This window comes from Puma concolor, chromosome A3, assembly GCF_028749965.1.
Source record: "Puma concolor isolate L17-30 chromosome A3, mPumCon1.1.hap2, whole genome shotgun sequence".
NCBI lineage: Eukaryota > Metazoa > Chordata > Mammalia > Carnivora > Felidae > Puma > Puma concolor.
The window spans coordinates 41277835-41305335 of record NC_141669.1 but is presented as its reverse complement, the minus strand read 5'-3'; the positions used below and the strand labels follow the sequence as shown (position 1 = coordinate 41305335).

General features: G+C 47.8%; 1 protein-coding gene across 8 annotated transcripts in view; it reads right to left on the bottom strand.

The window, feature by feature from the left end:
- Positions 1-27501, bottom strand: part of TRABD2A (TraB domain containing 2A) — an 83756-nt gene that overhangs the window by 14590 nt on the left and 41665 nt on the right. For 7 of the 8 annotated variants that reach the window (XM_086700730.1, XM_086700731.1, XM_086700727.1 and 4 more), the window contains 2 exons: positions 3513-3659; positions 812-986 (listed from right to left, as the gene is read on the bottom strand). In XM_086700730.1, the coding sequence (XP_086556856.1) occupies positions 812-986; positions 3513-3659 (322 nt within the window). The remainder of the gene's footprint in view (positions 1-811; positions 987-3512; positions 3660-27501) is intronic. The other variant, XM_086700728.1, reaches the window with a different exon arrangement.

The window sequence follows — 27501 nt, the reverse complement described above, 5'->3', positions numbered from 1 at the left end:
CCTTTCCTTTCCTTTCCTTTCCTTTCCTTTCCTTTCCTTTCCTTTCCTTTCCTTTTCTTTTTAATGTTTATTTATTGGGAGAGAGAGAGAGCACATGCACACAAGTTGCAAGGGGCAGAGAGAGAGAATCCCAAGCAGGCTCTGTGCTGTCAGCACAGAGCCCGACAAGGGTCTCCATCTCATGAATGTGAGATCATGACCTGAGTCAAAACTCAGAGTCGGATGCTTAACCCACTGAACTACCCAGGTGCCCCAAGCCTGTTGTCATTTCTGTCTTTAATTCTGGAGTGTGCAAAGCTGTGCTAGAATGACTCAAGAAGAGGAGATAATTTATGTCAAAAAGTCCACAAAAGGAAATAATTTTCCCAGTCTGTTTCCATGTACACTGTTAACAGTTGGTAATGGCTGACATATCAGCGCCAAGTCTTAGCCTGGGAGGCTCATGGTCAGAGAGGAGACAGAAGACAAGACAAATTTTAGGGGAAGTTAAAAAAGTGAAGGGTACCAGAAAGCCGTTGGGATTAAGTGCCAAATTGGGAAGAGAGAGAAAGGCCTTCCCAGCTTCCAGGGGAGTGTGTTTTGAACACCACGTGGAGAGAGAGCTATGGTGATGTCACAGGTACCAGCCCGCCCAGCAAAGGTTCAATAGTGCTGGATACTCAGGCATCAGCTGGAGCCAGCCACTTTGCAAGTGAAATAAGTCAAAGAAGGTGCCACTCATCTCACCTCCTACCAGCAGCCCACCTCCGGGGTCCCTTCGTGGGAGGAGCAGCGGAGCCCAGCCTCCCAGCAGAGGTAACCTATGTCTCACCAGCTCCAAAGGCAAAGAAAAAGCCTTTGTCCGGGAACTCTTCCAAAAGGGCCTTCACCCGCTTCCCCATTCTCTCATTCCGCTTGTAGATGAGCTCCTGGCGGAAGTAGCTGTCAATCTCCTGGGCGGTGACGCGCTCCTGCGGTGGCAGCGTGGCGTTAATAAAATTGGGAACCTCCGCCAAAAGAAAAAGGAAGAAACAAATCAGGGGCAACAGTGTCACTGACCAAGTTGCTTCATTTGAGCCCCAAATCACCCAGCCAAGAGGGTCAAGCTGTCAGGGAAAGAGCACGCACCACCACGCTTGGGGTCTCCCACCTACTACTTTTTCAAGCTGTGATATCATTCTCTGTAACCCGAGTGAAAACATAGTCGATGAAGTGCACTGGAAGAACTCTTGGGCTATTTTAAACAGGACTTCTGTTCTATTCAAATGAGAGTGCTGTTGCCACGTGTTTATGTACGGAGACCGTGTCTTTGCCTAACACGTCCATCGTTTTCACTTGTCTGACTCACACATGCCTTCTCTACAAAAATAATTTTACATAATTACATATTTTAGAATCAATAATGATGACTTTACTGCTGAATACATGGCATGTCTATAACCATTCACCTGTCTTTTAAATGCCATACAATTTTAATTGTAATTATCTCTCCACTTCCCGAGTCTCCCTCTTGCTTTCTCCAATGTTCTTTGCCCTCCTGGCAAATATTTCACCTGGTTCTGGTGCACACGTGAGCCAAATTCAGTATTTTGGCTAAGAACAGGGGCTGTGGTGAGGTGATACACCGAGTTCCTTCCCCACCCCTCTGGATTCCCTCCTCCTGGGCGCGTGCTCTCTCCTCTACCTAGGGATTTAACGAGGTTAACCATTACTTCACTCAAATATAAGACAGAATATCTACCCTGGCTGCTTCTCCCACATGCAGTAGCCTCTCAAAGGCCTTCCGGAAGTCCTTACCCTGTAACGTAGCCATCAATTGCCACTTTAGGGACAACAGATCCCCTTTAGCCATTTCCTCGAAATGATACTTTTTTCATTTTCAAATCCAAAGCCCTCATCTTCTCCTTTGTCATCTTTTTTTTTTTTTAACGTTTATTTAGTTTTGAGACCGAGAGAGACAGAGCATGAACGGGGGAGGGTCAGAGAGAGAGGGAGACACAGAATCCAAAACAGGCTCCAGGCTCTGAGGGGTCAGCACAGAGCCCAACGCGGGGCTCGAACTCACGGACCGCGAGATCATGACCTGAGCCGAAGTCAGCCGCTTAACCGACTGAGCCACCCAGGCGCCCCTCCTTTGTCATCTTTTTAAAAATCATGTCCTTTATGTGAGATCCTTCTATCCATTTCCCCAAGTCCCTTCTCTTCAGCAGAGCGCTTCCTTTGTACCAGCCCCTCCCCACGGGCAAGCAGCCCGTGCAGGGTGACCTCCCACGGCTAAGTGCCAAACATGACCTACAACCCGCACCCCTGGGCCTGACCAGCCTGGCCTTCCTGGCACCATGACAGGCACATTCCCAATACCCCGCACCATGGGCGGGCCCTGTGAGCAGAACAGGTATGAAGGGGCCACAGGAAAGGGTTGCATAAGACATCTGTCCCTGACTGCTACCAGCCTTCCCATTTTCCCATAAAACTCCCAAATCCTCCCACCCATATTAGCTTTTCTCTGCCATTTCAAATTTTAATTTCCCCATCTATCTTGACTTATCTCCCCACTTCCCCCACACCCACCAAGAATTGTCATCACCATCAACTGTACTACTTTTCTCCGGGTATTTCTTGTTTTCCCTTCCTCTTGCTTGCTTTGCCTTCGTTTAATTTCTTCCAGCTCCAGACTCTCTGGAAAGCTCCTTGTATCTTCTGACACTTGTGGGGCTGACGCTGGATCCCTATTGTTCCTCTCCCCAGGCTGCCATTCCTTTTTCACCTCTGCCATTCACTCACGGTTCCTTAGGGTCCCCAGATCTAACAGACCCCCGGCATCACTCACAGCCCCCTACCGCATGAGGACAGTAGTCCTGGTGGAGGAGACAACACACGCCTCATCTCAGAAGCTCAGCTGGCATTGCCACTGCCATGTGGTCTCGGTGAGGGGAGGGGAGGAAGTCATGGCTTGTCCTCTGGGACTCTCGTTGATAAAAGAATAACCAATATCCCTGCCATAGGGAGGCTGCATTCCTCTGAGCTTCCTTCCCCTTGATGGCCCACAGGTAAAACCTGTCCCGTGTGTCACTCGCTGCACCAGTCCGGCCACGAACACATCCAAACCCATCATGCTCACGTGGTCCCAGAAGCCACTGCAAGCTGCAGCCAGAGTTCTGTTCCACCATTTCCCATAAGTGCTTCCTAAGTCAGCCGGGGGCTTTCAGACTCAGATCCCTTCCCTGCTCGGGAGGCGGCTTCATGCTGCCTGTTGCCCAGGCCGTGAGGTCTGCCCCTGGATCCCTAGCTCCATCCTTTGCCTGGGATCCTGGAATTAACTCTCATCAACACCCCCTCCGTTCTCATGTATCATAAAGAATGGCTCTGTTAGCTGCAGCATTTCATTCCACATCTAAACCTGCCCAATTTTATTTTTAGAGCCCTTTATGACGTCAATCCTTTGTACATGGAAGATTCAGGTGTCAGCAGGTAATGCCTTTGTTCTCATGTTTAAATCCACACTGAACTGTGCAGAGGACAAGGGCCCTCACCTGGGAGCTGTCATGGCTGAAGATGACGGAGCTGAGGTCCCCACAGTTATAGTGTTTGATGAGATCCTCTGTCGTGTAGGGGATCTGAAGGCTGCCTGCTCGAAGGCTCTCCTGCTGCAGGAGGGTCTGGTTCAAAGCAAAGATGACCTAAGAGGAGAAAACACAAGGCCCTTTTAAGTTCACTGACACAGCAATCGTTAGCCTCCATCTTATATCTTTTGTCCGTGGTTGATAATGACCTCACCTCTGGGTTTGTCATATAAGGACATGGACGCTGCTGCTAAAAAAGGAAACACAAATCCCCAGATGGTGTCCAAAGAAAAGGAGGACAGTCCTGCCCAAGTTGGTCCCCTGTGGGTCACACTGGGAGGAAGTACCTTAAGAGGGACACAGACAACCTGGAGCTATCCCATGAGAGTCACCAAGAAGTAAAGAGACCAGAGAATGGCTGCAGATGAAGGTGTGAAGAAGCTGGGGAGGAAGGTCAGGAAGCAGCCAGAGACACACAAACAGACACCGAAGGCTTCACTCACATGAAGGACTGGACAGGATATACGCACGACATCTTCTAACCATCAGTGTGGCGTCTGCTGACTAGTGGATTCACTGGGTCGGCAGGATGTTAATAAAGTTATGGTGGAAAAAGGGGAGAAACGAGGGCTAGACAAAATCAACCAGTTGGTCTGTACAAGTTTCTCAGAGTCTCTGACACGCTAATGTGTGCTGCGGTTCTTCCTGAAGGGAGAGTGTGCCAGGCTTCCCAAATTTATCTGAGGCACGTACCACAAGAGAAGGTTTCACTAGAACACCCTTTGGGAAAATCCAGACTCAAGGAATTTTACAAAACAGTAGATTCTCCGTGGGCCCAGAGAACTGGGTCAGAGGGGAAGGTGGGACTCTGGCACCAGGTGGAACTGGAGCTGGCCATCCTGCACAAGGCTCCTGACAACACTAAAGATGCTGTGGCATTTTCTCTCACATTCTCTCCAGGTATGGATACAGACACATCACCTTCCACGGCTGCCCTTCCACGTGCTACCCCAGGAATCCGTGTACAGATACTGCCTTGCCGTCTGCTGGAAGGCAGCAGCAAATTCCCTCGCCGTTTGCTGGAAGGCAGACAGACAGGGTCTGCCTGAGCACTCCGTGAGGTCTTCAGCCGGAACTTTTTGATTCTCCGGAGACAACCTATTACATGTCTCAAGTCAGCAAACGACCCATTCCTTTCTCCTGTCACACGTTCTCCTCATTCTGAGTGGCAGAGGCTCTTGTTGAGTTGCTTCCCACAGGCCACTGCGGCGCAAGCCTGCTGTATGCCCTCCTCCCATGGCCCTGTCTCCCTTGGTTACTCCAGTATTGGCTGTCCCTGTCCTGAGGCCCTTGGGGGCAGGCCCCTCTTTGAAAAGTCCCCTCCTCCCCTCTTCTCTCAAAACATCCCCCTCCTGTCTGTTGGGCCTGGACCTTCTGGACCATGCCCTGTCTCCAGCCCTCTACTGGTGACATGAGCTGACCAAGAGGCAGATACACCCAGGTGTATGTCCACAAATTATGGTCTAAATGAGGAAATTCAGTCTTCCGTGGGGATGAGCCCCTGGATTCTAAAGCCACACAATTAAGACCTGTCCACCGCCACTGGGAATTGCTAAATGACTTCAGATTAGCTGGAGGAACAGATCTTTGGAGAGGAGGGGGAGGGGCAGTATGCCAGGCTCCAGGCCAAGGTCTCACACTTTCTGTCTCAATCCACATGAAGTTCTCAACAAATACATGCTGATGGATTTTGCCCTTCCCCTAAGGGCATTCAGGACAAGCCCAGGAATCTGTAACTAGCAGACCTTCCTCCAAGAGTTTCCATTGGTTTCAAAATGCTTTTTTTAAGGTGTTCTTGGTATTTGGAGAAGATCAAGCCACACATTCTAATGGACAGGCGGGTCTGCAAAGTGGAGAAGACCGTGTGGCCCACATAGTGGGCCTTATTCAGTCCCTTCCCAGTGTAGTCAAATGTCATTTACCCTGAAGACATTTCACCTGTTCATGACAGGCTTCCAAAGCCTTGCTAGGATGTTTGTCTTTGCTTCTTATATTTACTTTTGATGATCAAGCTCCATCCAACCAGGGGCAGGGCCATAGAGGCACTGCTGGAGGTGCCTTCTTTGGGGCAAACCAGGGGTGGCCCTCTGTGTCTGCCTTGGCAGCTGGAGGAGGCAACTACCCCCCGGTGCTCTGCAGGAAGTCTCGAGGGCCCCAGAGCAGGAGTCAGGGAACACATGAGGGCTCCACAAAAACAATACAAAGCCCCAAACTCACCCAACTAAAACCATGGTGGTCCAGACTCAGCTTCCTTAGAGACCTACTCTGGCATCTTGGAAGGCCCCACAGTCTGACAAGATTAATGACTGTCGGTCATTCTTATGCAATTTACTCTCCTTGCTGTGCTTGGCAAAGCCTGAGTCAGTCTGACAAATTTGGAGTTTCAGGATGTGACTCACAGATTAGTAAATTCCTCAGAAACAACTGTATTTGGTTACAGTGACCACAGAGACACCTTCCAAGAGGTTTATCCTGATGGGGCGTTGTCACTGACCTAGCCTCCTAGGGTTATGGAATCACACCTGGCACTGTTCCTGGACAGCCAACAAGCCCAGGTACAGCGGGCAGCCTGCCCCGATGAGAGCCGAGGCAGACAACCAGGAAGGGAAGGCAAGGCAAAGGAGCAAGTACAGGGGTCTGGCTGAGTGGCCCAGGCTATGCACGCAGCCCCCCTCACCTCCTCCCTAAGCAACTCTGTGCCACCCACCGCCTTCTCCTCTCCATCCAATCCCTTTCTTTGGAGCCTCTGCTAACGTTTAGTCACGAGTTGTATTAGATTCCTTGGGCCACCATAACAAAGCACCACAACCTGGGCGGCTTAAACCACAGAAATGTATTGTCTCACAGTTCTGGAGGCCAGAAGTCCAAAATCAAGGTGCTGGCAAGGCCATGTTCCCTCTGAAGGAATTAGGGAAGGATCTGTTCCAGATCTCTCTCCTAGCTTCTGATCATTCCTTAGCTGGTGGCCACATAACTCCAATTTCCATATGGCTTACTCCCCACGTATGTCTGTGCCCAAATTTCCCCTTTCTATTTTTTGTTTTCATTATTTGTTATTTTTTACTTTTTTTTTATTTAAAAAAAAATTTTTTTTAACGTTTATTTATTTTTGAGACAGAGAGAGACAGAGCATGAACAGGGGAGGGGCAGAGAGAGAAGGAGACACAGAATCTGAAACAGGCTCCAGGCTCTGAGCTGTCAGCACAGAGCCCAACGCAGGGCTCGAACTCACGGACCGTGAGATCATGACCTGAGCCGAAGTCAGACGCTTAACCGACCGAGCCACCCAGGCGCCCCTGTTATTTTTTACTTTTTAAAGAGTAGCAGTAGCGGTATTTATTTATTTTGAGAGAGAGTGAGTACATGCAGAAGCAGGGGAGGGCCAGAGAGAGAGGGATATGGAGAAGCAGGCTCCACACCCAACATAGAGCCTGATGCGGGGCTTGATCTCATGACCGTGAGATCATGACCCGAGCCCAAATCAAGAGTCCAATGCTCCACCAACTGAACAGGTATGCCCAAATTTTCCCTTTGTATAAGGACACAGTCACAGTCATATTGGATTAGTGCCCACCCCAATGACCTCATCCTAAATCATCTGCAAAGACCCCATTTCCAAATAAGATCACATTCTCAGGTCCTGAGGGTTAGGACTTCAAGGGAAGCGTTTGGAGACACAAGTTAAAACGTGTCAGGCTCAGCTTACCCTTTTTTTAATAGATCATATGAATATGGTAAAAATTCCAAGCAGTACTAAGAAAAAGAACTCCCTCCTGTTCCTGTACCTGAATCATCCTCCCTAAAAACAATCACTTCCAGCGACTTATGTATCCGTCCACGGACAGTCTCTGTGTGTAAAAGCCGACAGACGACACATGATAGACAGATGTAGAGATATCTCCTCTGCTTTGTGTTCTTTTGACCTTTAAGGATTCAAATAAATGCCTTTCCATGAATTAATACTAAAGTTATACATTATAACGTAAGACAAGAGGATTGTGGAATTAAAAGCCAGGGTTTGGCAAACATTGTTTTTGAAGCACAGGCAGCCTGAATCCTCCTCCTTATCCATAAGATAACATTAATGACTACAGCAAGTCATAGAAAAGAAAAAGGGAAATTTGTGACTACAAGAAGGGACAAATGAAGGTTTCCTACAGCCTTGCCAGTGAGAAAGCAAGCTGGATGCAGGAGCCCAGAGGCACCCCAGAGGTGTCCCCACCACCCCCAATCCAAAGCTGTCCTAGTGATGTGGTCTGAAGCACAGAAAGAATTCTTGAGACATCTTTGGTGCAAAACGGTGGTTTTATCAAAGCAGGGAGACAGGACCCATGGGCAGAAAGAGCTGCACTGGGGTTGTGACAGGTGACTGATTATATACCTTCAGGTTGCAGGGGGTCAGGGATAGTGTAAGTCTCTAAGGTATTTTGGAAACAAGGTTTCCAGGATCCTAAGGAGGCTAGCTACTTTTAGGAAAAGGTCATTTACTGTCTAATAAAACCTCAGTCATAAGACCCTTCAGATGTACATGAGTGGACCATAAGCTTGGAATATGTTTGCCAACCTATATCCTGGGGCTGGGGGGGGGAGGTGGGGGGGGGGTGGGGGAAGATAAGGGAAGTTTTCAAAGGAATTTTTATATGTTAAAGTAGACTTACAGGATCCTAAAGGTGGGGATAATGTTAAGCTAAGACTGCTTTTTGCCCTTAGCAAAGTGTCATCACTGAGACAGCTGAGCTCCCAGAGGAATGTCAGTCACTCTGCCTGTCTCAGGGACTTGTCAATAGGCTGTAAGTTGTAAGGAAATTGAATCTTTTTTCTTCTGCTTTTTTCCCCCCACATCACTAGTGTTGCGAGATCCTTGAGCACAATGGCCAAGAAAGAATTCTTGAGACGTTGTACAGTACATCTTAGAGTAGTTAGCTTGCACGGGACAGGACCCTGTGGGCACAGAGAGCTGCATTTTCGCTGTATGAAGCTGGGGGTTATATGCTTAGTGCTCAAGGGGGAAGGGGACGTGCAGGGAGTTTTAAGTCATAAATGTCTTCTTCGAATTCTACTCATAAAACTACTTGCGCAGGTTTCTAAAACGTTTGTCATTCAGCTTGATATTAACTATCGGTGAGATTTACGGCAGTCATGAGACCCTTTATGGATGTAGCAACCGGCACATAGCTGATCCTTATGAAACTATGCAGGCATAGGTCAACCTTCTGGGCTACAGGTGAACATTTTTCTGCTTCTATCCCTCGTCACCAGGACCTCTGCTCTGGGTTCAGGCTGACTCAGGCAGGCCCCAAGGAGAAATCCAGGCAGAATTCTACAGACGATTTCAGACAATCCTGCAAAGACTCAGGTTCGTTTCTCCAAGATCTCAGATAAGCCTTCTCCTACCAGACACCCAAATGGCTTGGTTTTCACACGAACCTGCTAAGCCAATGTCTTCCAAACCACGGATTGCAGCCCAGTATCCACCAATTCACGGCTGACATAAATCTCAGCATGGTCTACCCACTGCTCTGTAGCTTATTTCCTTTAATCTTGGGTATCAGTCCACACTGCAGCCAGAGCTGCTCCGTGCTTTGTAACAGCTGCACGTAAACCATGCCGAGCCTGTGCCGCAGCCCCCTTATGGGCACCTCCCATAAATACATGAACCGCCCCCACATTCACCCACAGGTGACGCCAAATGCGGGGCTGGGAGTCACCGAGGGAATTAAGTCAGGGTTAGAGCTTCAAGAACCTGAAGAAATGAAGAGCTAACACAGCCAACTCTTTCAAATATGAACTGTCTCCAGAGACAGAGCTGCTGGTATGCGCTGCCCTGCAGTCAATCCCTGGCTCGGTTCTCTGACCCCGGATGAATGACGTTTCTCGGCACCATAGTTTTTGAAGTCTGACTCATATCCTCACCGGGAAGGATGTGGGCTCTGGGACCAGCATGCTTCTGAAACAAAATTGCTTCTACATTTCCTCCATGCAGACAAAACTATGTGTGGCCGAACCTAGAAACCACCACCCAAAACATCATTTCAGAAGAAGTCCACATACTACATTCTCAAGTCTAGCTTTTGGAATGCACGGGGAAGTTCCACAGATTATGCCTCCTGTATGGTTACTGTCTTGCCAAGCTACTTGTGCTGATGTAGGGCAACCAAGTCTCTTAGAAAATTCCTGAGTGGCAGATGCCTTACATAGATTCCTGTCACTCACCGTCACTCTTTTCACCTGAGGGCAAAGCAAGACACATTAGGGGAAAGAGGACAAAAGGTGGGGATGGTAGAATATTAGAACTCTGAGCACCCAGAGGGGGTCAGCAAAGTCATTAGCATGATGTATTTGCATTATAATTGTAATAATAACAGGAGCCCCTCCCCTCCCCACTCCACTGAGTCAGGCTGCCCCCTGGGAGGGGGAGCTGCATTTGGGGGAAAAGATTCTATCCCTGTCCTAAGGGGGTGGCTGTTGGGAGTGGGACAGAACAAAAGGGTGTTTGATGGCAACAGGTCACAGAGGGCAGTCCGGTAGAAACAAACACCCCATGGGAGTTTAGGTGGAGGCAGAAGCTCCAGAAAGGGATGGGCCATCACAGGCACTACCTTGCCCCTGAGCTCCAGTTTTCCCTGCCATTGAAAGCAGTGCCAGGAGCAGCAAACCTGGTTGATAGCATTACCTGGCCCACAGCAGCCACAGAGTGGGCAAGCTCAGCACCTCCCGGGAGGCCTGCAGCAACAAGAATACAAGAAGAGTATGCACTCAAGGGCATAAGGTTGTTTAGAGCAACATCATCCTGATCAGCAAAAGAGAAGTGATTGATGTGCACAACACATCACGAATGGGGACCACGGGCATGGCACTCGTCAGCCCATCCGCCACACCCCAACACCGTGCTGCTGGCCTGACGAGTCACACGTTATGAAAAGCATGCCACACGTGTCACCGGAGGCCACTAGAGGAAGGAACCAAAGGCTCCCAAGACCTCAGAGCCAACCAGGTTACTTCCCTGAAACCTGTTAAGATTTTTGTCCTTGACCACGTGAAACAGCAGCTACACTTGAAGCTTGCAACTGGCCATTCCTGCTACCTTCAGGGTGTCCCTTTAGATCCATAGGAAGACTTCTCTCCTGTTGGGAAAAACTCGTGTATCTCTTGAAGCCATCAGTGGAGGGTCCTGGCAGAACTCAGGCCAACCCTGCTGGGGATACAAAGGACATGCCCGTGTCTATGACAGAGGACAAGCAGAGCCCAGTGGCACCTCCAGTGTGCAAACACAGAAAGAGACGGGCTCAGAGTGCTTTGAGACACGTCCTGCAAAACGTTTGCTGTTCCTGGAGACTCACCTGGAAGATGTGTTACATTTGGAAGGACTCAGGGCCAAATAAACCACCACTGGTTTTTTGGCAAAGGGATTTACCACCTTGGAGAGGTTCTCAGTGTACCAAGCTCTTCTTTTTGAATGCTTTCTATCTCAAGTCAGGTGCTCTGCTGTGCAACATTTTTAACTATTAGAAAGTCCTTCCTTCTTTTGGAGTTCCATGTCTCTCCATAATTGCCATGTACTCATTTTTGTATACATCAGTACAATGTGTGTTTCCATACACGCACAATTTGTTAGCAGTCATCAAAATAGAAAATGTGTGTGTCCTACTCCTAGAGATCTCTCCTACAGAAACACTAGCATGAGTGTGTAATATGTAAGTGTACAAGGATGTGACCTGGGGACTGTAATATCGCTCTCCCTGGCACTGGGACTGTTCAAGTAAAATTGGAATGTCCATAGGAGGGCATTCCTGCATCAAATGGGAGATTGCACATACTGTTCTTCCACTTGGAAGCATTTGATTTTCTCCATTTCAGAAAGGAAGGGGAACAGACACTTCTGGTCTCACATCCAGTCTTCTCTCCCTCAATTGTTTCTCCTCCCCTTGGCACAGGCCATGGGGCTCCATGGAGAAGGGAATCAGGTCAGGTGTTCATCAGAAGCCTCCATATGGTCCCTGTGGTGTCTAAGCCACCTCTCTGGTTATGCTGGGGTGAGGGAATCCAATGTACCTCCAAGAGACCTCTGTTCACGGAAGGGCCGGTGTATCTATCCCAAGCACATACTCTCCTATAGTAATGGAGCCTCCAGGACCTGACAAAGGGGCAACGACAGGAGTGGAAGCAGTCTGGACAGCCACAGGATTGCAGCAAGAGCTGTGAGTGTGGCAGCAACCAAGTCTATAAGCCCAGGACAGACAGATGGAGCATGACAGGAACAGCCAGCAAGGGTCCAGGAAGAGGCACAGTTGGCATGACCAGGGGGTTGTGGGACACAACATGTCCTCAGGGAGTAGGAACAAGATGGAGGAGGAGAGTACTGCAAGCTTGTCCCCGGAGGGTGCTTCCAGCATGTCACCAGAAGCCAGTCTCTCCCCAAAGGGCAGCAGGAATGTGGCCACTGCAAAGACAACCAGTAAGCCCAATGTACAAACAGCTAATGTCCAGTGATCATCTCATTTGGGCACAGTGAAGACTCCATGAGTGACTGGGATGGAAGCCAGAGTTTCCCAGGTTCATGCTGAAGCGCAGAAAGAAAGAAGAAAAACAGAGGATAGAGCTCCTGGCAGAAGGAGTTCCCATCATCACACGATAAGCAAAAGTCCCCACAGGTCAGGCAAGATAAGTCAATCCAAAAGTCACCTCCTTAGCCAGCTATAGATGCAGCAGAAAAGGTAAAAAGAGGATGTTGTGGGTTGAATTTTGTTCCCCCAAAAAGACAAGCTCATCCTAATCCCTGTTACCTGTGAATGTGATTCACCTGATTTGGAAAGAGGGTCTTTGCAGATGTAATCAAGCTAAGATGAGGTTTTTAGTGTGGGTCCTAATCTGAATGGTATCCTTACACGAAGGGGAAATCTGGACACTGACAAGACATGCACAGAGAGAAGATACTGTGGAGGCACACAGTGAGAAGACAGCCATGTGATGACCGACACAGGCAGAGATTGGAGTGATGCATCCATAAGCCAAGAAATGCCAAAATTGCCAGCAACTACTAGAACCTGGATGAGGTGAGGAAGGATTCTCCTCCAGGCCTTTCAGAGGGAGCACGGCCCTGCTGACACCTTGACTTAAGACCTCTAGTCTCCATAACTATTGAAGGATACATTTCTGTTGGTTTAAGCCACCAGTATGTGGTACTTTGTTAGGGTAGCCCTACAAACTAGTAGGGGGCTCCTGCCCTCACCACAGCCCCACTAGGAAGGATCTAGGGCATCTTACAAACAGGAGGAGCCAATCTATGACTAGTTCAGGTTCTCCACATGAGAGACACAGCTGGGTTGGCTCTCAAAGAATTTGAAGAAGCCTGTCCTACTACCAAAAATGGTGGTCTCCTCTCTTGGGAGAAGGGAATAGCATGTCTAAGACCATGCTAGGGAGCAGTGAGGGGATCATTGTGGAGCCAGGAGAAGGTGGAAAGTGGCTGGAGATCACAGGTACCTAATTCCTGAGACCAAGGAGACAGTAGCCTTTGAAGTGGGTTAAAGAGGAGTCAAAGAAGGAAGACCGAGGTTCAGAAAAGTGTCCCTAGAGAGTCATCCCAGCGTTCCTGATACAGTTCAATTAAATAAAAAGGAAAACCATAGCATATGGGAAGGAAGCTCTCACATATGTGTTCTAGGAGACTACTATGATGATGTTTATAGCAAAATAATTTGAAACAGCAAAACCCTGGAAACAGCCCAAATGTCCATCAAGAAGAGAACTAAAAAATTGTGGTAGATGCCACACAACCATGAAAATGAATCATGGCCATACACATTAGTGTGAGTGAATATCACACAATTTTGCTTAACCAGCAAGACACAGAAGAATGTACATAATCCAGTTCCATTATAGAATAATTCGAAAGCAAGACCAAATACTACATTGTTTAGAATACATATTTGATAAAGAAAAATGGTGACTTCAGATAAGGAATGGGTTTATATGGAGCAGTCACAGGGACAGTGGGAATCAGGATGAACAGAGCCTAAGTTAGTTTAAACCAAAGAGAAACAGACTCTCACACAGCAGAAAGGCCAAAGCAGAGGAGCATGGTAAGTTCAGGGCTCTCCTGATCTATGTAACTGCTTTATTTTTGGACACCCTTATAACTAGAAAACTCAAGCCTACCCAGGGCAAATGAAAACCTCTGTTCTAACCTCTCTCTCTGTCTCTTCCATTGATTTGCACCAACTTAGGACACATGCTCACACCTACACCAATGAGAATAGCCAGAGGAATTCTGCATCCTGATTGGCTTAAAACCAGATCCTGAGACAATCACTGACAAGACTGGCTCCTGAACCAATCACTCCAAGATGGACACTTGGAGTAAAGGCAAGTAAGGTGGCAAACTACTGGATTCAGAAATAAAATTCAGGGGCGCCTGCGTGGCTTGGTCGGTTAAGCGTCCGACTTCGGCTCAGGTCATGATCTCACGGTCCGTGAGTTCGAGCCCCGTGTCGGGCTCTGTGCTGACAGCTCAGAGCCTGGAGCCTGTTTCAGATTCTGTGTCTCCCTCTCTCTCTGCCCCTCCCCTGTTCATGCTCTGTCTCTCTCCGTCTCAAAAATAAATAAACATTAAAAAAATAAATAAATAAATAAAATTCAACCCCAAGGTTGTCCTGGTTTTTCCTGCTAGTTTGAAAAGAATGCCTAGGAATGAAGAAATGGAGCAAGGCAAGAGGAACCGAGGGTGTAAAGATGTGTCAACAGAGATGGGGTATTAGGGCATATTGAGTAGGTAGTGATAAGCCCAACCACTTAGAGTGGCATGAGCAAAGGTCACCACCAGCTTCCATCAAATGTCTATTATGCACTGGGTCCTTTACAAAGGTTCTTTACAGAGGAGGAAATGGATTCAGAAAGGTTCAGTATCTTGCCCCACGCCAAAAAGAGAAGAAATGAGGGAGCCAGGATTCAAACCCAGATTCATAGCCTCCAAAGTTCATGCTCTTTCCAGTAAGAAGCTGGATAGAACAGCAGGATGGGCATCAAGACCAGCCTTGACCTCTCCAAGGTGTCTAAAGCCTACTTCTTCCAAAGCAAGGCCCAGCTGATTAGGACCCATGCACCTCTAAGAAAGAACAGTACCCTCCTCTAAGTACTCACTTCTCCTGGATGCCCTATCCTGGTTATAACAGTGCCACTCAGGTAAAAAGATTCAGAGACAGCCTCAAAGTCACCCTCTGTGTCTGTTAATCAATACCCTTCACTCAGAGATCACTATATCGGGTCAATTTCCACCTCTGGAGGAAAACATCCACAAAACCATACTCCCATTTCAGACCCTTCAGACTCTTCTGAAATAGCAGAGAGCTAGGCATATGAGAGATGCCAAAATCACCATGCTCCCTCCTCTCCCAAACCCCTACCCAAAGCCACAGCCCGTGAAGGGACAGCCCTATACAGGACATGCCTATCCACTCCCTCCCAAGCCATTCCCATGACGCCTGGGTGAACATCCAACTCCATGATATAGCACGGCTGAACCATCAGGCTTACTTCCAAGGAGTACATCCACCCACAGAATAGACTCAAAAACCATCCACAAGCAGAACATCTCTAGGCCAAATGCCAAGTGCTTTGTTTTGAGTCTTGGTTAAGATTTCAAGAAGAGTAAGAGACAGCAAGAAAGAAAGAACTATTGGAAAGTATTACAATTCTAGTAAAACTCCAATTAGCATAGAGTTTCTGACAGTGTACAGACTTAAAAGGACTTTCTTTTCCCCTCTGGAAACATCTGAATGGATGTCTGCTTTCATATTAGGGCTTGCCTTATACTGTCTTTTTTTTTTAAGTGTCAGTTGACCCCCAAAACATGTCTTATTAGCTGAATACTCCTCTCCAACCCTCCAGTGACACATATTCACCCCATCTGCACTGTCTTCGGAAAAGTACAAGCTTATTACCAGAGAGTTTGCTCCAGTGTTCAAATGCCACCCTTCCTTCCCACCCACCCCCTCTTCCCCCCAGATCTACCCCCCCCCCCACGTCTCCCCTTCCACTCTCCCTTTGCGTCCCTACAGTTCGTCTCTCTCCTTTCTTTCTGGGCCGTGGAAAGAATCGATTAAGCTCCCTGTCCAACATTTGCAGCATGCTTCTTTCTCTTTCCTGAGACTTCTTCAGCTGTGGGGAGACCCAGGTCCCAGTTGAGGCATTGTTGCGGGAGCCCATGGGCTGAAGGAGCGAGCGAGGGGGTTCGAGTCCGGCAGATGCCTTTATTGTCAAAGACAAAGGCCCCCCATCGAGCCTCTCCACTTTTCAGCACTTTCATCCCCCTCAGATCAAAGGGCTACTCTGCATATGAAAGGCACCGCCCATTATGCGGCTCACATTAGCCCCGCACCACCCCACCAGCCTCCCAGCTCTGCGAACAAAGGGCTCGCATCTGTTCAGGCCCAGGCCTCACCTTCTGGGGCGGTGGGTTGTTGTGTCTTTTCTCTTAGCTCACTTTTGAGAGCCATTCAGCTCCTTGAAGTATAGTTGGAGAGCAGTAGGGGAAGGTCTTCCTTGTCCTCAGAACATTCCGCCCCGATATTGTTTCGAGCCCCCTTGAGGATTTCTGGTCCTTGCCTCTCTCACCTCACCTGGGTATGGAGGCGGTGGGGACGCCCTCCTCAAGCTCATTTATTTTCTCCCTTCCCAGCCACTCCGTAAAACTCCTCCTTCTTTATCTGAAAGGGGACTATTCCCATGGAATAGTCTAGACTGGTCCCTCAAAGGAAGATGGTGAGAAATCCTGCTCCTTTTCCTGTCAATGTTAATAGATGCTGCCTGACGTAGGAGGTAAAGCCTCCACACACTTCTTTGGACATTGAAGTCTGCTTTCCAGGGGGGGACAGTGATTCTAAGAACTTGGATGTGAGCTCTTTGCAGCAAAAGGACTCAAGCATGAGGACAAAAGAAACTGAACTTCAGTGACACTCCAGCCTGAAGAAGCATCCTTTTGTAAATGATGCTGGCTCCTGAATACCAGGAGAGGACATGGAGAGACCTGAAAGAATGCACCAGGCCGACCAGGCCCTCCCTCTCTTCTCTGGCGGCCACCCTCTCAACGTCCTCCACGCCTCTCCCCTCCTCCTATCCTTGGTCAGGTCTCCTGACCGCTCTCTCCTTTCCACCCAGTCCACATCCTGACCTGATGCCAGATGGCTGACTAAGCAACACGGGCCACCTGTTACAACTGAACCGTGTGACCCACCCACCAACCCCCAAATTCACGTGATGAAACCCTGACCCCCAATGTGCCTGTATTTGGAGACAGGTCCTCTAAGGAGGTAATTAGGGTTCAGTGAGGCCATTAGGGTAGGACCCTGATCTGATAGGGCTGGAGTCCTTATAAGAACAGGAAGAGACACCACAGCAATTCCCCAACCACACCCCACACACCCACCTGCCCACACACAGAAAAGGCCATGTGAGAACACAGCAAGAAGGAGACCATCTGCAAGCTGACAGGGGCTTCACCGGAAACCAGCTGGGGCGGCACCTTGATTTGGTACGTTGGCCCTCCAGAACTGCGAGAAAATAAATTTCTTCTGTTTAAGTTTCCCTGTGTGCGGTATTCTGGGATGGCAGTCCAAGCCAATTCCTATACCTCCTTCCCCCAAATCCCACACAATGCTGAGGTCACAATAAGAACAAATACCAACCTCTGGTCTCCAAGGCCTAATGAAAGTTACCACCTCTGCTAAGCACTTCCAGACTATCTCAGCCCCGCCCTAGAAATCTCCATTTTTTCACTTCTATTGCCCTGAAAGTTAATTTTCCTTTATGTGTTTTAAAGTTCAGACAAAACAGGGGCACCTGGATGGCTCAGTCGGTTAAGCATCCGACTTCGGCTCAGGTCATGATCTTGCCGGTCAGAGTTTGAGCCACACATCAGACTGTGCTGACAGCTCAGAGCCTGGAGCCTGCTTCGGATTCTGTGTCTCCCTCTCTTCTGCCCCTCCACTACTGGTGCTCTGTCTCTCCAAAATGAATAAACATTAAAAAAAATTTTTTTAAGTTCTGACAAAACAAACAAGCTTCAAGAAGAATCAGATGAAGAACCCAACTAAAAGCATAATAAAGCTAACTGCACCCACTTAACCACACTCAGAACTGTTACTGAGGTTAATTAGGCATAAGTGGTAAGCACTTCATCTAAATGGCTACAGGCCGTATTATTTCTAGAGTCTGGCCTGCTCCTGGACGTTCTCTTATTTTGTATTTTTTCCAGTATCCATTACCAGCTCCATGTCAGTTTTCCCTTGTAGAGCAAACTCTAGTCCATAGAGACCACAGTTCCCAGCCTCACAGTGTCTTCCTCTTGATGGCCCAGGGCCCCGGACCAACACAGCTGAAGCTCTGAGCCAAGAGGCTAACTCTAACACCCCGCAGTAGTGACGGGGGTCGCAGCCCTCTCCAGCCCACACTCAGCTGCCAGATGCGCTGACCTGTGACACTCCTCTTGGTGCTCCCACCTCCTCCTGACAACCCCTCAGTGTACACGGAGGTTTCCAGCCTCACACGCAAACCCTCTGCGGCCTCGCCTTCCGTCCCACCCCTACACAAATGCGCACGGAGCCCGCCCACCCTGCCACCACCCGGCCAACACAGCCTGCTTTTCCCCAGGTTTGCCTGCACCGTTGGCCCATTTGAAACATCTCCCTTTTTCCGCTGCCTGTCTGAATCCTTGCCTCCCCTTGAAAAATCCAGCTCAATATCAAAGTCGCCTGGATAACATTTAGCAAATAATCAGTCACATCAATCACATTCCTTGGTGACCATTTCACCACAATGGCCCCAGAGAGGGGAGGAGAAAGGCCAGTCTCCTCTAGCCAAGGCCACGTCCAGAAACCACGCCACCTGCAGTGGGCCCACTTCGGCGGCCAGCAACTGAGGGCCGGGAGGGCACCTTCATCTTTAAGCTCTTCAATCTCTACGGTTCTCCCTAAAGTTCAAGTTCCTAATGATAGCTGGAGAGAAGCTATAAAACCTCACCACAGAATTGGAAACCCCTCTTGAAAGGAAGGGGAGGCCCTCTAGGACACACCACAGCCTAGAAACACACGCCCACGCGGCCCTCGTGAGGTGTATTTAACCTGCACTTCTTCTCACTCACTCACGGGGGATCGGGGAGAGGCACACTGCCATTACTATGTGACCAGCATCCCTGCCCAGGTGGCAGGAAGGAAGTTACTCTGGGAGGATGAACAAAGCGGGTAAAGTCAGGGTAAAGATGGAAACAAGCAGCAGAGTTAATGCCAAGGCTCACTTGCTTCAGGCAGTGTGGCCTGCTGGAGTGATGAGAAAACAGCAGCCTTCAAGTAGCAGCCAGTGATTAGCAACTGTCACTGGAAGACGCTGAGCTAGACTCATTTAAAAAAGGTAAGCCATGGGCACCTGGGTGGCTCAGCCAGTTAAGTGTCCAACTCTTGGTTTCGGTTCAAGTCATGATCTCATGGTTCGTGAAATCAAGCCCCGCGTCAGGTTCTATGCTAACAGTGCAGAGCCTCCTTGGGATTCTCTCTCTCTCCCTCTCTCTGCCCCTCCCCAACTTGTGCTCTCTCAAATCAATAAATAAGTATATATTTTTTAAAAAGGTAAATCAAGATCCTTGCTCTCTAGGAGTTTCTGTGCGAGTTCAGGACATGAGATAAACACATGGAAAGCTAAATACCACTGTAAAAATTAAATCACCATAAACCTGATCATTCAACAGCTGCCACAAGGTAGCAAATGAGCAATTGCCCAGTTACCTCAGGAGAAAAGGAGTCTTCTGCAACCCGAGGTAACTTCCAGAGGTGATTCAAGAATACGGACCAGAATGGTGACCAAGAACAAAAACGGAAGTTCTCAAACTTGAGTGTGGATCGGAATCACCTGAAGGGCTGGTTAGACCACAGATTGCTGAGCCTCAGCCCCAGAGTTTCCAGTTCAGGAATCTGGGATGGGGCCCGAAATGTTGCATTACCAACAAGTTCCTAATGATGCCGATGCTACTGGCCCAGGGCCCCACTCTGAGAGCCACTAGTTTGGCCTGAACATGCTACATGAGTAGTAGGAACAGGTAGCCCTGGTGACCTGCCTGCCTCACAGCTAAGTCCTATTTGTACGACACAGTGTGTTCATTTTTTAGGTGGTTACCTACCAAGAGCCAGGACATCTAACAGAAAACAAACTTATGGTTGCCAGAGAAAAGGTGTGAGGGGAAGATGTACAAAATGGGTGAAGGGGAATGGGAGATACAGGCTTCCGATTATGGAATGAATAAGTCATTGGGGATGAAGGGCACAGCATAAGGAATATAGCCAATGATACTCTAATACTTCAAGGGATACTGCAGACTCGTTTCTGCCCCATGCCCCTGCCTCCCTACTCCCTTCCAGGTGAGCCTCTGCTCTTGGCAGGTATGTTGGGTAGGCAAGGTTGCTTATCACTGAAGAGAATACCCTCGTGGGGTGCTGCTGACTGACTTCTCAGGGAAGGGACAGCTCTGGGGACACTCTGTGCTGTCTGGGACTTCAGTGGGGCCCCCAACATACCAGGGTACATGCAGAGGACGCAGGGATGGGGTAATGAGACCCCTCAGCTCTCTCGTGTGGTCATCCACGTTTTATGATTCCACAGCCTTTGCTGAGGCTGCCACCAAAGCCCCACTCGGTCCCTTTCAAGGCCTGACTGACCATGAATAGAAAGGAAGGGCCTCATGGAAGAGTGTGGGGAGGAAGGACAGCACAAAACGTGGCAGGAGGGATATAGGAAAAGCAGAAAAGTGCCATAGTGTCCAAGGTGCGGCATTACACGATGCCACCAACGTCCACCTCCAGAGTCCAGGGCAGCCTCGCTCCATCCCTGGGCCACAGAGTACCTCATCATACGGAGACTTCGACTGGCTCCTTGGATCATCCTGGGGAAGAGTTCGTCCAGTTCCACCCAGCTCCTTCCCCTCCTCCTTCCCCCATCTCCTCCAAGCAGGGTAGACTGCCTGACCCAGCCCTGTTGGGAGGTGGACTCTGGAGGAGGGACATGGCTCACACTCTCTGAGTGGCATGCTGGGGGTCATTCCTAGAGTCTAGGGGTGTCCTGGAGCTGATCCACCACGGAAGAACTTGCTGTTTGGGTGTCAAAGGGGTTCCCTGCTCCCAGGCAGGAGGCAGGGACAGGGGGCCAAAATAAGGCTGCAGCATCCCTTGAAGTGCTTCTCTTAGGACTCCAAAGGCAGCAGAGCAGGGTCAGAGCCGGCTGAGGCCAGAACCCCAGGAGCACATGCGGTATCCATGCAGGTGTACAAAAATACCTAATTTTTCTAAAGTTCACTTTGGACTTTAGAGAAGCAGCCCAGAGCCAGGGGATGGCAGGATCACCACCAGCTTTGTCTCTGGGTCCCTAAAATAAGAAACACAGTGCCCAACCCACACTGAGTATGCTGAGTGCTGAAAGAAATGTGTCCCAAATAAAGACTAGCCATAAAAAAAAAAAACAAAAAAAAGACTCAAATCCTGAGCAGGCCTGCTCCCAGGTGGAAACTGCATCTGGAAGTTCGTGAAAATCACAGCCAGCCATAAGGTACACAGTTGATTCAATTTCCTATTCCTGGTCCAGAAATAAGGAAGTAAAGGGAGACTTTACTAAATAGCTAGTAAATGGCCAAGGTGAAGAAATGCCATGGAAGATCCCTGCCCGGGAGAGCTAATGGCCCAGCCTGGACTTCAAATGTTTGAAGACCATGCCCGTCACAATGGCTATGCTGACGCCCTGTGTGCAAGCAGGCACAAGGGTGACTCAGGGACCAGATGTCACAGGCTCCTAGGGCATTTACAGCAACTACGCTGTAAATGGCACTTCGCCCAGCTATGCATAAGAACATGAAAATATTACAGAACAGAATTGGGAAAAGAATGTAAAAAAGCAAAAGACTGATTTATCTCACAAGCACAAAAGACTGGACATAATGTGAATTTAACATGCTGGTCTTGACACAGAAAGGCTGTATTTAATTTTTAAAGTAACTAGCATACACTCATGTTGTATCCCATTTTGACCACGGTATCTACAAGTTCACTGCCTCGCATTGGCCTCACTGACATGTTCAGCAGTAGCCCACCTATTATCCTATAACCACTCATGAGCCCCTCCAACATGCCAGTCCAAGCACATTCCATTTCGATTATGGAAAATGCAGGAAAGTCACCCATCATTATCATGATCAGTTTCAAAGATGAGACCATCTGCTTTTATTGCGGTTTATGACTAGGCAGCAGGAACTCCCTCAGCAAATCAGACCTGTGAATCTGGCAGGTGTTAGCACTCAGCGGAACTGGGTTAGAAAACCAGAGTCTACAGCCATACCACCCTGAAGACGCCCGATCTCATCTGATCTCAGAAGCTAAGCGGGGTTGGGCTTGGTTAGTACTTAGGGGGAGAAAACAGGAAACTGGGGAGCCCAGGCCAGCCCTGCCTAGTCTCTACAAGACCCCTGGCCCTACACCAGGTTTATTCCAACAGGAAAGTGACCCCAGCGGGGCCTCTGCTTGCTGATGCACCATGGCACTCTTGCCATGGCCTCTGGGCACAGAGACCTGTGGAGAGGCCTACAAAGTACAAAACAAGGTATCCCCAGGCTTTCCTAGGATTGGGCTATCCTAGCCCTGGCGGGTCCACACCCTCCTAAGGAATGTTGACCCTACATCCTCAGGAGGCTTTCTCAGACCAGCAAGCGCCTCCCCAGCTCATACCTCTCCTAACATCCACCTGGCCCTTAATAGCCTGAGATGGAGACACATGGATGGCATCTTTCTAGAAATCTGCCCTGCCAGGGGCTGCCTCCATCACTCTGCCCTGCCTGGGACAGAGCCCCATCCTAGAGCCATGGTTTCTTCTATTAGGTAACTGATCCATCTTTTTTTTTTTTTTTTTTTTTGAGAGAGAGAGAGAGAGAGAGAGAGAGAGAGAATCTTGAGCAGGCTCTACACCCAGCACAGAGCCCAACTGGGGGCTCGATCTTACAACTGTGAGATCATGACTTGGGCTGAAATCAAGAGTCAGATGATTAACCAACTGAGCCATCCAGGCACCCTGTAACTGATCCACCTAAAGAGAACTTGCTCCAAAGAAGAAAAATCCCCATCTTCCCAACACCCCAAAACTGTGACTCAAGAAATGCACATTTTCATAAGACTTGAAAATCCACTGGGCCCAAACCATTGTTTAAGGTTTCACTTTTTTTGGGGGGAGGGGCGGAGGGGGGGGAAGAAAGTCTTTTTACCAAAGCGAGTTGTTAGGGTCCTAGGGGTACAGGGCAAAAACCAGCAGTGACACGTACTACTGAAAGGGACAGCAGAAGTGACAGGTGAAAAGGCAAATATGAAATATGTTAGTGCCATCTATTGGCAAGAGTAAACAGTAACAGAAATGATTCTGTACAACAGCAATTCAGATCATTAGAATGCTTACGCATCATCTGAAGAGCACTCTGGGGTTTACAACAGACTTTTACATCCAACTAACTTCAGTATGTTGGGATACGAAAAGCTCAAAGATGCAGGCTTTACATGTGGAAGCAGAGGGCAAACCCGGACCTACGGGCTTGGCTCATATTAACTCTTGGATTCCATGACTCAGACCCCAAACACAGATGTGGCCAGGTCCCAAGGGACAGACTCCAATGCTGAGAAGACTGGGGCTGTCCCGAATTCCCACCCCAGTCCACAGTGACATCCAGTCCATCACTGGGAAGTGGGCAGAAGAACCCTGTGGTCAGACAGATTTGTTCTGGTCAGTCCCTCAAAGGAAGCAGCACCCTATGCCTACAGCTTGTGCACAGATGCCTAGTGGTGTGTGGCTGTGGAAATAGGATTTAGAAAGATCATTTCTCTAGGGAATTCTTTAAGTCTCTAATGTGAACCCACCTCTGCAGCTGGGAAGGAAGGGAGAGGACTCACAGGTGAGCCCTGCATCACTAAGCCTCCGGCTGCAAGTTCAATTGCTTTCTGCACATAAGGAATGGCAGTGCAGCTGCTAACACCAAGCAGACACAAACTCTGGGTGAACGAGAACAGGCATCGTAACCTGACTCCATACTGAAAAGGGAAGCAGGCATCTGCCCTGAGATGGCAAGAGCAAATCCACGGACAGGAAGGAAGCATCCTTTCCCTTATGCCAAATCCAGATCGCTGAAGGGAACAATTAGCTCTCAGGTAGTAAGGGAGAGGTGAAGGGGGAGAAGTAGGAAAAGTAAAAGGATCTAGAACAGAGAGAGGACTTCGGTCATTTTCCACACAGAAGCTTACTAAGCATCTACTAAGGGCAGGCTATGGTGCTAAGTCCTAGGAAAACAGTGATGAATCCTGCCTCAAGAAGCTGATCGCCTGTATCATAAAGACCTCAAGTTCTGGGAAGCAACAACCAGATTACATCTTACTCTTTTTACGTGGCACCATGCTCAGCAGGAAATCAATGGATGTGTTGACTAAATGAATATAGGAATGGGTGGCTTAAGAGAATAACTCTTAGTAAACTCACACCCTGGTGTTTGAAGTTTAGGGCCAGCTGGACAGGGATAAGTCTATAGATAGAGGAACAAAGAAAGCCATAAGATCAAGACATCACTGAAGGTTGCTAAGAGAACAGATCTTAAAAGTCCTTATCACAAGAAAAAAAGGTTTGTAACTATGTACGATGACAGATGTTAATTAAACTTATTGTGATCGTTTCACAGTGCTTACAAATATTGAATCATTATGTCATACATCTGAAACTAATGTTACATGTCAATTACATCTCAATTTTTTTAAAAATCAGACAAAAAAAAGATCTTAATAAAACTCAAAAACTGCTTCCACTAATAACAAGTGCTTCTGATAAAATTCTAGTAAAACAGAAATCCAAGGACATTTCATTCACATCAGAAAGACTAATCAACTACCAGCATCATATTTAATGGTGAAATAGTAAAGCCATTCTCCTTCAAGTTAGAGAAAGAAAGAATGCCCTTTTTTATTACTACTACCTAATGCTGTCCAAGGTATCCTAACCAACACATCAAGGCAAGAAAAAGAAATGAGACCAACTACAGAAAGGTGGAGACAAAATAATTATTTATCAATTCTATTTCTGGTCACTATGAAAGCAAGAGGATCAACTACCATTGTTAGAATACACGATTTCAACTCAGTAGTTAAACTGATATAAAACTTAGTAACCAGATAGAAAATATATTGCAAAGAGAGTCTTTACACCAGCAAAATTTTTATTAAATATAATGCATAAACTTATGACTTGGGCAAAATCTAAATCAAGAATTCTACAAAATAAGAAAAGATTAAAATATAATCAGATAAATGGAAAGGATAGCATGTCCACGGATTAGTTGACTTAACATGAGGAAAAATGTCAGTTCTTCCCATATTGATCTGGAAGTTAAAAAATCATAATCGAAATGATTTTTAAAAATCATTAAAGAAAGTGACATCATTTTCAAATATTTAAATCCAGTCACTAAGAATGTGTTACTGATACAGAAACAAGCAAACAGATCCATGGAACAAAATAGAAAGTGCAGAAACAGAAGGTACGTGCATATGTGCGTGGGTACGTGTGTACGTATGTGTCTGCATTGATACGCTAAAAACACAGAGCATCACAAGTTAATAGAAAAAAGCTGACCCCAGGCCAGTTACACTAGAAGGGGCAGCCATAGGCATTTAGAAGCTCCCCAGTGTCAAGTCCTGACTAGGTACGCAGGCAAAGGAACAGCCATGGGACCCATCATAGGCAGCATGGCCTCCAAGTGGATCAGCCTCAGACACACTCATCCAGAATCAGTCTGGATCAACGCTGTCCAACAGAAAGATAGTGTGAACCACATATCTAATTTTAAATTTTCCAGCAGCTGCATTAAAAAAGAAATACTTTGGGGCGCCTGGGTGGCGCAGTCGGTTGAGCGTCCGACTTCAGCCAGGTCACGATCTCGCGGTCCGTGAGTTCGAGCCCCGCGTCAGGCTCTGGGCTGATGGCTCAGAGCCTGGAGCCTGTTTCCGATTCTGTGTCTCCCTCTCTCTCTGCCCCTCCCCCGTTCATGCTCTGTCTCTCTCTGTCCCAAAAATAAATAAATGTTGAAAAAAAAAATTAAAAAAAAAAAAAAAAAAGAAATACTTTACATCCAAAGTAGTATCATCTCAGCCTGTAATCAATAGAAAAAGTTATTCATTCTTTAGCCATACTTAGTCTTCAGAATCTGTTACATATCTTCCACTCAACTGACATCTCAATTTGGACACTAAATTTTCATCAAAAACACTTGATCTGTAGTTCATTTTCATAAAATTTATAGTCTAGAAAGGAGATCCACATGCCCAAGTTGTTCCAAACACAATTATTAGAACAATAATTGAATCAATTATCAGTTTTTAAACTTTAATTCACTTCCTCAGTCACAGACATATTTCAAGTGCTCAAAAGTGAGCCTCATGTGGCCAGTTGTTAATGAGTTAGACAACGGAAGTCCAGAATCCTCCACTGCGACTCCAAACCCCAGAGTCTCACACTGACCACCACACCTGTTGGAGACTCAAAGTCACCATGACCTTCCACATTTCCGTAATCAAACCCAAATTCCTCCATCTGTTAGCTATGTAATCATGGGCAAGTCTCTTAATCCCACTAAGCTTCAGTTTTCTCATCTATGAAACAAGGATGACACTACCCATCCTGTAAAGTTCTGAAGATTAAATGCAATATTACCAATGAGGCCTGGCTCACAGAAGGCATTGCATGTTGGTTCTCTCCCTCTATATCTGTATAGTATTTATGATTTTCCAATTTACTGTTTTATTTGCTTCTGACAACGGGATGGGAGGGCAAATATTATTATCCCCATTTAAAGATGAGAAAACAAAGTTCAGAGAAGTTAAGGGGCAGCATAAAGTCACATGCTGGTGATGGTGCAGGAATTCTCACCCCAGCACATCTGGCTCTGGGTTCACTGCTTCTCCCACAGAACAGCGCTCCAGCCTCAGCCATGCCTCAATCTCCAGCTGCCTCTACCCTACAATCCAAGAGGAGGGTGGGAGCTCTGAAGCCGAGGCCCACAGGGCTCCTCCCAAGCCTCAAGGAAGACCCGCTCTCCTCTGCATCTTCCTGGCAGCTGGTTGGAGAGGTAGCTCAGGAGCCTGCGGGCCTGGCCATCTCCCCCTCTCACCTTGTAGTCAGGCACCAACGTCCTTCTTCAGAGCTACAGAGAACAAGGAGGAAGGAACCAACCACTCCTCAAATGGGGCAGAAGAAATGGAACAAGGGAATGAGTTAGGCTCGTCTTCTATCAAATTGAATGCAGATGATCTTACTGTTCTCTGGACTTACTGAGAAGGGAGACTCCAGCAGGCTCCACCCCAAAGCCTCTGCTGGAAATCTTCAATTTCACACAGAAGCGAGAATGAACAATGGACAACTAACTACACACAGCAACCAACATGGTGAATCACAAGGGTATTGCTAAGCGAAAGAAGCCAAGCCCTCTAAAGGAAGCATACTGCGTAATTCCATGTATGTGAAATTCTGAAACAGTCAAACTAATTTATGCTCAAGGACTTTCAGAACAATGGTTCTGGAACTGGTTGGGGGTGTGTGGGGGAGGAGTAGACATCAGGGTCAAGGGGCTTCAGGGGAGCCAGTGCTGCTATTTCCCGCCCTGGCCCTGAGTGCTGGGCACATGACTGTGTTTGTGAAAATCCAGCATGTGCACTTTTCTGTATAGTTATGCTGCAGGAAAAACTTGATACTAACTTTCTGGGGTGATGGAAATGTTCAATAAATCGATCTGAGTAGTGGATATAGGTATATGTCAAGTGTCATTGATCTGTTCACTAAGGTTGTATTTTACTGT